The sequence below is a fragment of the Ochotona curzoniae genome, unplaced genomic scaffold (genome assembly GCF_017591425.1).
Source record: "Ochotona curzoniae isolate NIBS_2020 unplaced genomic scaffold, NIBS_Ocur_1.0 contig_3332, whole genome shotgun sequence".
Taxonomy (NCBI): Eukaryota; Metazoa; Chordata; class Mammalia; order Lagomorpha; family Ochotonidae; genus Ochotona; species Ochotona curzoniae.
The window spans coordinates 482738-495564 of NW_024465816.1; the positions used below are offsets into that span (position 1 = coordinate 482738).

At 40.6% G+C, this 12827-nt stretch overlaps 1 protein-coding gene across 3 annotated transcripts in view; it reads left to right on the plus strand.

The window, feature by feature from the left end:
* The window catches only part of STARD13 (StAR related lipid transfer domain containing 13), a 230545-nt gene that overhangs the window by 159919 nt on the left and 57799 nt on the right, over window positions 1-12827 (plus strand). For all 3 annotated transcript variants that reach the window (XM_040979791.1, XM_040979789.1, XM_040979790.1), the window contains exons 2-3: window positions 10301-10372; window positions 12278-12359. In XM_040979791.1, coding sequence (XP_040835725.1) covers window positions 10301-10372; window positions 12278-12359 — 154 coding nt within the window. The remainder of the gene's footprint in view (window positions 1-10300; window positions 10373-12277; window positions 12360-12827) is intronic.

Genomic DNA, 12827 nt, shown 5'->3' on the forward strand with positions numbered 1-12827 from the left:
CCCAGGCCACAGGCAGAGAGCTGGATGGTAAGTGGAACAGCTGAGACACTAACCAGTACCCATATCAGATCCCAGTGAATGCAAGATGAGATGGCTTAGCCACTGAGCCATTGCGTTGAACCCTTGGTTAAGATTTTGTGACATTGCTTTTGGAAGAACAAGTGAAGATTTCGTGCCAATGATTATTAAGGCCTAAAGAATTTCTATTAGAATTCAAAGTTATCTGCCATTCTGTGTGAACTAAGGGTTTTCAAATTGTTAATCTGTCTTAAGTTTTAAAAATATATTTTATAAGTCCTGTAGCTTTCTTTACCTCTTAAGCTTGTTTCATTTGTGGCATGTTGATGAGGAGGTTCAGTTGGCTTTAAAATTAGTATGCCCTGGTGACATGGATGGGTCTGATGGACAAAAGGGTTCCAGTGTCCAGACACTCTTCCCACTCTTCATTTGGGAATTTCATCCCTTCTACTCCCAATCAAGTAAAGCTGAACTCATTTTACATTTTCTTTTACAAGAAGTATATAATGTCAGTACCTAGTAATGAATTGCAAAATAAAAACCCCAGCACTTACACTGCAAACCTCTGAGCTCAGTGGGCCCTTTGGTCTTGAAGGAAATGGGGGAAAATGAATCTGCAACTGAAAACTGAATAGTAACTCCATTTCTTGAATTTGACTCTTACTTGCTTAGATAAGTGGAGCCAATGCCATCACTTGCATTCAGCAGACAACTATAAAGCCTTCCAGAAAACTGACAAAGAGATGTTGAAAAATCTCCAGTAAATATTTTATTTACAATCTGATCCAGTGCCAAGGAATTAAAAAAGAATGCATGCCATATTAAGATTTTATGTGTAGTCATGTAATGAAAATACATTTGAGTTGTGCAAATGTTTCCTTGGGATTAAGTCAGGCAAAACTGAATCTTGGTAGATCCAGGCATTTGACAAGCTAAGTGCAAAAAGTCTTGAAAAGAGACCAGTGCTCTGCTGAGTTGTAGCTTGCCATGGCTAACCCTCCAGAAGTGAAAGAATTGAGAGGGGCACAAGGGATTCTTGGCAGTACTTTATCATAACAGCGTCTGTGCTCTCTCTTTTGCCTATGCAGCAAAGTTTTCTCCAATGCCATAAAAGTTTCTATTGTAGCTCGAGAGCCCAGAGCAATAGAGTAATTTAGCTTGGGGCTGGTGTTGTGTTCAGCTTTCTGTTCATGCTCCTGCAAAGGCAACAGAAGATGGCTTAAGCGCTTGGATCCCTGTGACTCATATACAAGAACCCTACCCAGGGTTCCTGGCTCCTGACTTCAGCCTGGAGCAACTCTGGCCATTGCAGCCGATCGAGTAGTGAACCAGTGGATGGAAGATCATCCTCACCACTAGTCTTTCAAATAAATAAGAGACTCATACAAAATCAGGAAAAGAAAACACTAGTTAAGGCAAACAGCAGTAACCTTTTGCCCTGTGGATCATTAAACATTCAGCTCTGCCTGGTATAATCCAGGAGAGGTAAAAATGTGTCAGGACACGTGGTAATTGTTTTAACGTTTAGGAAGTAAAGCAGAGTACTTCTCATGAGGCAAGAACTCTTGACTGTAGTGAAGGTGTACCTTGCCCAAAGCCCTGCCCTTTGCCTGGCAGGAAATCTTGAGCATGATAGAGAATGCTCAAGGGCCATTCTGATAATAGCAGTTTGGAACCTACAGAAGTCAAAGCATCTGCTCCAGAGAGGCTGTAACAAGTCGGCTGATGTGGATTCTCATTTATCACATTTCCCAGGACAGCGGAGTCAGACGAGACTGTCTCCAGAACCTCATGCTCTTATTCTGAGACCACTCGCCAGATGCATGTTGTTGTCAGGGCAGGCTGTCAGCACAGCCGTTAACATGCTGTTTGTAATGCCTGCATCCACACATCCAAGTGCCTGGGATCAAGTTCTTACTCTGCTTCAGACTCCAACTTCCCACTAATGTGCACCCTACTAAATACGTGGGACCCTACCACTCGTGTAGGAGACCTGGATTGAGTCACAGGACTTTGCTGGAACAGTCAACTACTGTGGGTACATGGAGGGGAACCAGTTATGGGATCTCTCTCTCTCGCGCCTTCAAATAAAATGAAAATATTAAAAATTTTTTTTTAAAGATATGCTCATCTTTCTTCAAAAGGCAGACTAATTTAGCAATAGAGAAAGATCTCTTCCATCTACTGGTTCCCTTCCCAAATGTCCACAGTAGCCAGGAACTTCATTTTGGTTTCCCACCTGGCTGGAAAGAACCCAGCTACTTGGACCATCATCCACTGCCCTCCCAGGTGCCTGATCAGGAAGCTGGATCAAAAATAGAGGAGCCAGGACTCAAACTGACACTCTGATTTGGGACATGGGCATCCCAAGCAGCAGCTTCACTCACTAGGCCACAGTAACTCTCCATAATTTCTGTTTTTCAAGGACTGTTGTCTTAGGTCAACGCGGAGGCCAATGCCTGAAGATTCTGACGCTGCTTCTAATTGTCTGAATCAACTCTGCCCACCTTCAGTTCATTTGCTTAACTGACTCCATCTTGAAGAATTTCTTGGGATTTAGTGGCAGGCAGTGGCTCCACAACTTCAAAAAGCTGGGGATATTTGTGCGCCTGCATGCAACCTCCCTGACAAATACCACAAGCGCCTGATGGGAACAATCTGTACCAAATGAGAGAGGAGAATAAAGAACTGCTCTGCATCATGGAAAACTTGAGTCAAAACAATCTGGTCCGGAACTGTTTGGCTGGGAGAGCATATATTTTCTTTCTGAGATTGATTGGAGTGGAGGTATTCTAAAGGTTTTTTGTTTTGTTTTGTTTATCCCTTTTAAATACAATTAGTGAAATGGCATGGAGGAGAGCTTCTTCATGCAGTAACAACCAAACTTTCCATTTTTTTTTTGTGATACAGGTGTACACACATGTGGATATATGTACAAGATGAGTGTGAAAGGACTGCTTACATTGTTTTTTTTAATTCATATAAGTCCTTCATTGTAGGCTTGGAAGCATAATTTCTAGCACCTATGATGACTGGAGCCACACCAGTAGACATCCAGAAAGTTTCATATGCTTCACACCATATGGAATGAATAGCTGGCCTCCGTGTGAAGTTAGCTGGTGTTGGATTATTCCCACCGTAACATGTTGTTCCCAGGTTTATTTCTTTTTCACATTGCATATTAGCTCTGGTGTCATAATTCCAGAACCTTGTCTGACAGAATAGTCTCTCTCAATGCAATCTCACGGTAAAGGAGAAAAGGACAGGAAAGCTGCCAGAGTAAGGTGCTGACCCTTGACATGTTTTGCTTGAAACTGGCATGTGTTACTTCTGTTTCCGTTTCATGTGGCTAAGCTGACATCTGTGGGGTGGGAAGCCTATACGTCCCATCTGGAGGAAAACTAAAAATCACGTGGCAAAAGCAAAGGGTGGGGAACCATAGGGAATATATAAGGGCAGGAAAAATTTTGTGTGTAGATTGTGTATATGTATATTTTAACTACAAATATAATAGCTTATGTAGATAATAATGTGTAATTTATTTGCTTTAAATATGTGACATATATGTTACATGATATTTATTATGTACATACACATGTCTGATTTCCTCAACCAGGCTGTTAAAAGCAACTGTTGAGAGGCAGACATTTGGTCTAGTGGTTAAGACTCCAGTCAAGGTACCCATTTCCCATTTGGGGATGCCTCAGTTTGAGTCCCAATTTGAGGCCCTGATTTCAATTTCTTGCAAATGTAGAGCTTGGGCGATAACAGGTAGCTGGGTCCCTCACACCTATGTGGGTGACCACACTGAGGTCCTAGCTATCAGCTGTCAAGGCCCTTACAAGTATTTAGGGAGTGAATCAACATTTCGGAATTTTCTCTTGCTCCTCCTTCCCTCTTTAATAACAGCGAAAGAAACAAACAAAAAAAGTAACTAAACAACTCTTGAGTGACTGGGACAAACCTACTGGTGATTCAGATTGCTTGTTCTTTTACTCGAATGGAACTATCTTTAGTAACTGGATTTGCTATGGATCCACCTGACAGAAGTTATCTTAAGAACTGGAGAATGAGGCTAACATTAAGAAGTAGCAATGGAGTATTATGTCCCAGTGAATCTATGACTCTTGCCCTTGTGGAAGAATTATAAACATGGTCTGTCATCTTTATCCCAACTGATTACACTTGGGTATCACAACAGGGAGTGCGTGTTCCAGATTCTTTCTCTGCAGGTTATCCACTTGCTGAAAACAAAATATTTTGTTCCACATGAAGGAAAAAGAGATTTCAAATCATAAGGAGGCAAAATGGGTGCTTATATATTTTGAATATTTACAGATCAGTAATCTCAAAGTTATCCTAAGTAATCTGTTTTTAAATCCCCTTAGTAACTTAGAATATTTACACGTTAATAAGGTGTATATATATATATATATATATAGAGAGAGAGAGAGAGAGTGCACATTTAATGTCTTTTACACTTCAAAATGAACTTCAGAAAATACAAAAAGAAATGACACCATGGGAGCTAAATCAAACTACTACAACAAATCCAAGTTTCTATCATACACCTGTGTGATTAAGGTCATAAAGCCTTTCTGGAAAGATTGTAGTAGTAGTGTGTAGTTCTACATACTATTTATGATTGTATCACTCATATCCATATCCAGATAAGATGACTGTGCTGGCATTGATTTTAACAAAACTGACTTCATCTACTGCAAAGGGAAGTCACCTTCAATAATCAGAGACCTGACTGGGGAAATTCTTTCCCAAAGGCAAAACGTGTCATTTGTCTTAAGTAGTGAGATAATAGGGAAGCCAGCTCAGTTGTGTAGATTATCCTAAGCTAGCATTCATGAGCCTGTTCCAATTTTAATACCTTTGTTATACTTTAATAGTTGTAATTGCACACTCTGCAGACACTTTGTGGTATTGAGTCAGCCTCTGTGCTGGAATTGGTAATCTTTGAGAAACATGATGCTCACCAACGTGCCAGTTTAAATGAACAAAATAAGACTAAATTAAATCCCTGTCCTCAGGCACACTTTTCTTCATCACAAGAAGGGTGTGTTGTCTTTTTCCCTCGATTTTCCTCCATTTCCCCTGAGTCCTCCTAATGAATATATGTATATATATATTTAAATAGGTCTTATATATATATAATAAGATATATATATTTAAATAGGTCTTATATTATATATTTAAATAGGTCTTATATATATATATATATATATAAGACCTATTTAAATTGGAGTCAGGTTGTCCATGGAAATTTTAGGAGATTTGCTCTCATTTGAATTTTTGATCATTTAAAAGATACCTGATACTTTTGGGTTAGCTATGAGAAAAGGCTGTGTTCTTCAGAAAATAATCTACACCAAAAGGTACTTAAAATGATGAGCTGGGCGAACACTCCCTGTTCAAGCATACTGAACGCTCTGGTGTAGTTTTGTGGCTTGACACTAGGTCTGCATCCGGGCTCAGAAATTCTTGTGCCTAGTGTCAGTTCCTGCCTGATTACCTCCCAGCCATGTTTACCTATTTGTTGCACCGAACATGATTTCTTTGAAGAATTCATGTATAAATCACTGCTCATTCACGAAGACTTCCCGTCTCCTGCCGCAAGCTGCCTGCATTTGGGCAATTTCTTCTGAACTCTTTTCTCTTGGTCACCTTGATGTTATTATATCCTCCCAACAGTAAAATATAGTTTGCAATTCTTCAAATTGTAAAGTATCTAGAAAATAACCATCATTGCTGAATAATGTGAAGACAAAAAGTAAAGCTGATAGCTTTTTTTTTTTTTTCTTAAGTGATACATTTTTAGTTGAGCAAGAAACGGAGCGAGTGTGCTTCTATGCACTGGATTCCTCCTCGAATGCTTGCTCTTAATTGCTGGAGATGGGCAAGGCAAGAAACTCAATCCATACCTCCCTCATAGGTGGTTGAGACCTAACTGGTGGAGCTATCACCTGCCATGTCCCAGGGTCTGCCTTATCAGGATGCTGAGGTTAGCATTTAGATCAGAGAATCAAACCAGACAGTGCAGTATGGAACCCCTATGCCAAACGCCTGCCCCTAAAGATAGCTCATTTTTCTCAGTAATATGACTGCATGGGAAAATATCCGCAATGTATTACTACATGAAAAGCCCTATCTACCAACCCAAGGCATCATCATATTACCCTTTTTACAAATAACAAACATCAAATTTTGTCTCAGTAATGGAATAGTAGTTGACTTTTTTCTTTCATTAAAACTTTCTGACTTTTCTTCAGCTTCCCACTACTAGGCATGTGTAATTCAGAAACATGATAATATTTTATAGAAAACACTTCATGTCCCAAGCTTTGTTCATGCAGGACTTTTATTCTCACACTCATGGTAATGTGCACGATCCCTGGCACCAGCGAGGCTGTCTCCCTCTACCAGATCTGTTTGTGAATAGAAATTACACATACTAAGCCTATAGTAAAAATGGTTGAGATTAATTTAGTGACTTTCCATCAAGAGGAATTTCAGCTGTGTGGCCGAAGAACATGCCTAGAATCAAGCTACCTACTGAACATTTTGTAAACAAACAGAAATGTTTGCTTGAATTTTATACAAAGTGTAACACCCATGGAAAACAAGATATCTCTTTTTTTAACCGGTTAGTTTCCATTCCCAAGTGACAGTTTTGAGTTTAAGTCTAAACTTCTTAGTACCCTCAAACTAAGAAGGAGGAGGTGATATGAGCTTTGGTGATCTAGCCAGCAAATATGGTTGGAGACAAGCCTTGCCCCATCATGCAGAAAATGTTCCTCAAGTAGAAAGGTCCTGTTAGCAAAAGAAGCAAGCAAGAATGCTGGGCAGTGGGCCCAGTGCTATTGCTCAGTGGCTAATCCTCACCTTGCATGTGCCGGAATCCCGTGTAGGCATTGATTTGTGTCCTGGCTGCTCTACTTCCCATCCAGCTCCCTGCTTGTGGCCCGGGAAAGCAGTCAAGGTTAGTCCAAAGCCTTGGGATCGTGCATGCACATGGGAAACCCGGAGGAAACTCCTGGATCCTGGATTCGGGTCAGCTCAGCTCTGGCCATTGGAACCACTTGGAGAGTGAACCAGCAGATGGAAGATCTTTCTCTCTGTCTCTCCTTCTCTCCATAAATCTACCTTTTTTCCCCAATAAAAATAAAATAAAGCTTTATAAAAGAATATTGGGTGGGCAAAAGTATATATCTGCTATGCAGTAAAACAAAATAACTGCTCCACAGACTAATTATGAAAATGCAAATGCTATTATCAATAGAAAATTCTAGAAGCAACTAGTTCACAAAGTTTAAATTGTGCAGCATGCTAAGTAGAATAAAGGAATTAATCATACACCATCCATCTTTCTTTCGATGTGAACGCAGTTGTCCAGTGTATCCTTGCTGCATATGCTACCTGCTTGTGAGCGCTTAGCTATCATTGTCATCACACCTCCAAAGCATGCTCTAAGTTTGATACCATCCATAAGGTTTTGGAGCATATCTGCTGCTGATGCAGGCATGGGAAAGACTACTGTAGCACAGTGTGGGGATCTTGCGCCCTTCTGTCTGTGGGCATTCTGTGGCTGCACCCACACTCAGGTTTTCAACAAGAAAGTTGCTGTGAGCTGATGCTCTTACTTGTAGCTCTGGAGCTGATACAGGGGCAAGGAATTGTTGAAAATGGAGAACAAATGCCACTGTCAAAATGTGTTTTCCACGGCTCTTAATGCTTTTCAGAGTAGGATACTGGATGGCAAGAGCACAATGAAAAAGAGCTTTTCACACTTTTCTCATCAAATGATATTGAATTCTCATCAGGTAGATCTTTGTGTAATGATGGCACTGGCAGAAATCATCCGTTTCGAATTCTCCTGTTTTTGGTCATTGTCCTTGTTTGTGCTTTCCATGGAGCACAACTGCCTATCTTGCAGATCTGCTGGCCTTCTAGGACTCTTGCTTACCATTACATTTTGATCAAATAAAAATAAATAGACAAGACATGGCAACGATGTCATTTGAATAAAAAATACAGAACTCTGTGCTGCTCCTTCAGGCCTGTGGGCTCATGCCTACCATCACCACTATCTATGTTACACTGAAGTAGAAAGGCAATCAGAATTTTGAAAATGTACAAGGTGACACTATCTAGGCCTCTGGCAGCTCACCACATTTTCTGTGTGCTACAAATAGATTGAAGATGCCATTCTTACTTCCGACGCAGTACGTGCTTGGCTATTAAAGCAGAAGCCGTCACAGAAGGACTCTCTCATGCTGACTAATAGAACTCGCAGCAATGCAGTTATGGCTCTTTGTCCTTCTGAAGGGAAGCCCAAATTAGCCAGTGCAACATAATTCATCTGATGTTCCATTTTGAATGGCACCTGTGGATCTCAGAGACTCTCCTCCTGTTGGAAATGCCTTCCAAAGATTTATTTCCAACTGTGTACCCCAGGGATTGTTGAGTCACATGTCCATAGCAAGCATGGGCACACATTAGTTCCTTGCTGGTTGAAATTAACTGGAAAACCTTCACGTCAGACACAAAAGTAAAGAACTCGAAATTGTTGCTTTCTGGAGTCTAAGCAAGTGAGAAGATTCAAAAAGAGAAGGGGCTCTGGAAGAGGAGCCACCTCCCAGAAGTTGCTTCCTTGAAGTTAGTGACACATTTCAGTCTACAACCAACCATCTCACTGGGACAGGGTTGTCATTTTTGTTATTCCTGTCGGGCTTGAGTAAGATCTAACCTTTGTCTCTTTTGCTAGCATACACTAGGAAAATTTCTGCATTGACTATGAGCTCTCGCTGTGAAGGCACATTCTCAAATCTATGGCTAATATTAGTGTTGACCATTAAAAAATTGATTCATATACTTATTTATTTTACATTTATTTGAAAGGCAGAGGTTATAAAGATGGAAAGATAATGAGGGAAAGAGCAAGAGAGATTTTCCATCTGTTAGATGATTCACCAAAAAGCCCCCAAATTCTTTTCTGAGCCAGAAGAAATCCTAGAACTCCAAATGGATCTCCCACGTGGGTGCAAGGGCTAAAGTACGTGAACCATCTTCTGCTGCCTTCCCATGTACATCAGCAGGGAGCTTGGTTTGAAGCAGAAGTAGAGTAGAATAGCCAGGACAGAAACACCCATTGTAGAACACCAACCTGATAACAATGGCCCCAGATAGATGTTTTTTTGTTCAGTGGTCCTATACATACCTGTTACTCTCTGGATTTGAAAGAGGAGGAAAATGAACTCCAGAGTAAATGCAGTGACCTGAGAAGGACCCTTCCGAACAGCTCAGGGAATAGACTGTTTAACTTTGTTTGGAGAAACTGGACTTTTGACAGATGAACTTCTTTTCCCTTGGATTCATATTTATCTAACAGAGTTGTGGTTGGGAAGTGATCCAGGATTCACAAGGTCATACAGTGACCTGGTTCACAAAATGTAGACTTCTCCCATCTCACTCTGTGGCTTCTCTTTGTGAGTGGTTGGGTGAGATGCTGGTATCCCCACCTCAAATTGGTCACTCAAAAGTCATATTAACCTCTTAGGCTCAACTCTTGGGGTCATGGCAGTTCCACCAAACCTAGACCTTAATTCCAGATAATAAGATTTGGTGTTTTACATTGCACTTCGTAGCTTAAAAACCATTCCAGAAAAAAAAAAAAAACCCATTCCATATGTGCTTGATTAATGAACATCTTATAATAATGCATTGGAAATGAAGGTCATTCATGAAATCAAAGAAATAACGACACCCTGAATTTTTTAAATACCTTTCTTCACTTTTACAGACTCCCCCATTGTAGTCCTTTGTTCATTACTCCAAGAGTGAAAGGAAAAGGGAATGTTAAATAAATATTCTAAGCCTTATCTTTAGAGCTAAAAAAGATTTTTAAGGATTATCAAGAAATATTTCCTCCTTCTCCCTGGTCCCCTTATTCCCTGGTATATAAATAGTGAAAATGAGACTTTTTTTTCCTTCCTGAAATTCAGCCTTTGTGTTCTGGCATCTGTGGTTTTGTGATTATCCGTGTCATTGTGAATCCACCCTGGAGATTATCTCAACCGACTCTGAACAAGGGCCTTTGTATTGCCTACTCCCTTCACGCTCATTTCTGGGTAGGCCTACTTATCCAGACTTACCTGGGAGCAATTTTGCCCTATAACTCACACAAAGCTCACCCATGTCTCCTTGTTGAAAAAGGCTGAGTGCAAGTGTGTAGCTGTGAGACTCACGATTTTCCCTGTCTTGTGTCTTCCAGAAATTGAGGCAAAGGAGGCATGTGACTGGCTCCGGGCGGCTGGTTTCCCACAGTATGCTCAGCTCTATGAGGGTATGTATGTGCACGCTTCCATTTGCTCTTTGCAAAGAGAACAAGTACAGATGAGCCGCATGCATCCTGCGGTGTGCTTTGATTTCCAGTCTTTGCTCTGCCCTTTGAGTGGCTTGCTTTCTCTCTCGGCCTTTGCAGCATTTACCCTGACATGGATTTAGAAACGAGCGTTACCTCCCAAGCCCATTTCACTTTCTGCTTCCCACCACTAACTTCTCATTTCTCGCTGTTCTTCTTGAAATTACAGTAAATTAGTGCTGTTTCTAGAAGTTATAAGACTAATTGTTTTTGAGATTTATCTTTGGTTTCATTTACTTTATATGAATGATAAAGCACACTGTAGCTCAAATGTTGTTCTTTTGAGTAAAGTGCTTTCATTGCCAGCATTGAACATCCATTTGCGTTGATTCTTTGGCAGTTAAGCTTCAGACATAAATTGTATGGTATCTAAAGTTATAATGAAAGTTTTGAACTGCCTTTTGGATGGTCTTTTATGAAGAATGAATTAGGATCCCAAAAGTCAGGAAAGGGCACTTGGAGAGCCCCTGTAGGGTGTGTATTTCTAACAGTATTCATTACAAAGTTGTGTGCAGAACACAGGAACCCATGAGCGACCGTGCACAGGGAAGGAAATCAGAGCTTGAGAAACAGCAGAGCTGTCACCATCCTGAGCTCCAAGGGACAAGTTGGGGCAGAGGCTGCCATGACCTGGAGGAAAGAAGAGCCTTAAAGCAGGTCCCCGGAGGAAGCACACAGCTGGACAGGTTCTCTCATGCAGAGAACCCAGGCAAAAACTCTTTGACCCTCAATTCTCTGCTGCATCTCCAGCCAGGGCCGCCACACCAGCCAAGCATAACAAGGAGGTCAGAGGCTGTGGGTCCTTAGCATGCCATTCATCCTCACAGATTACAAAGCAAAGTGTAGCTGCAAGGGTAATAAAGACATCAAACCCAGGTAGTGGTTCTTATTTCCACCGTAATATAGAATGAATCAAGCAAGTTAACCAAGCAAGCTCTCCCAGTTCTATAGCTAAGCAGTAAGAGCCGAAGGTCAGGGTAGCTGGGCTTTGGTGTCTGTTTATTGCTATGGCTCCCACCACCTCACTAGCAGAATGAAAGTCTTTTTTCTGGCACCATCAGGAATACTCACATCACTCTTCCAACAGAAGTGGAAAAGTTATGTATCCAACTCACACTAATATTTTAATACCTGCAAATGGCAAGGTGTAGGCAGAATGAAATGCGTCATGATCCAAAGAAAGAATGGCAGGAGAATGATAATGATAAAGATTCAACATTTTACCTCTGACCATTCGTCTATTACAGCAGTCTCCAGATTTTTACCCACATGAATGAAAGATTTAAAATTAACATCAAGTCCTTAGTATTACCAGTGACACACATAGCTGGCAAGGAGGGTTTGTTCACAGTCAGTCATGATGTTGCATGTTTCTTTTGGGAATAGAATCAGTTGAGTACTCTGCTGACACTCCAAAGTGACTCACATTATTGCTACACAAGAAGATATTTGAACTTTTGGCATTTTTGGAAACATCTTTTTCAAGAAGACAAAAACAAAAACATTACCCTGCCAAACAAAGTAACCACTTTAGATAAAACGTAAAGATGTGAAATCTCTTACCGAGGTCTGCATCAGCCTATGCCTGGGACATGGATGAAAAGGATAAGCTACAAAGACACAGAAACTTAAGTTCTACCCAACCTAAGATCAGCCTCGTGGCTAGTCTCACATTTGAGATTGTACTCTCAAAAGTAGTTATTGTGTGATAAAAATAAAACTGCTGTCTCAAACTTTACCAACCGTGGCAACTGCTGTTAAGATCAGATACTTCTGCATATGTCAAGTTGCTACCAACACGAGCCTTTATCTTTCTCTCTCTTTCAGACTCACAGTTTCCCATCAACATTGTGGCTGTCAAGAATGATCATGATTTTCTTGAAAAGGACCTTGTAGAAACCCTTTGCAGGTAAATCATGTGGTATGTTGTTATTTCTTCCCTTGCTAAATCCCCAGTAGGTATCAATGAATTCAACAATTCAATGTGTATTATTGAATATCTACTGTGTACCAAACTAAGTCATATTCTATGCATGCAACAGTGGGCATAATTAATCCATGTTTTCCTGGGGCTTACCCTGTAGTAGGGAGCTGCAGAAAACAGATTAGGAGAAGATGGAAGGAAGAGATAGAGTACGAGTGAGAGAAAGAAAAAGGGAGAGCAAGTTGTTTCAGTAAATATGAAATGATACATAAAAATAAAACAGGAAAAGACTATTTATTGAATAATCAGGCAACCACTATAGCAGCAGTCAAAAAGAACTCTGAAAAACACATATCACATTTGGTTGTAGTTTTTGCAAAGCCATATGATTATGTCCACAAACTGGAATATATAAAGTCAAGTAATTATGTCAGCAACTGCTATGTGATGGTG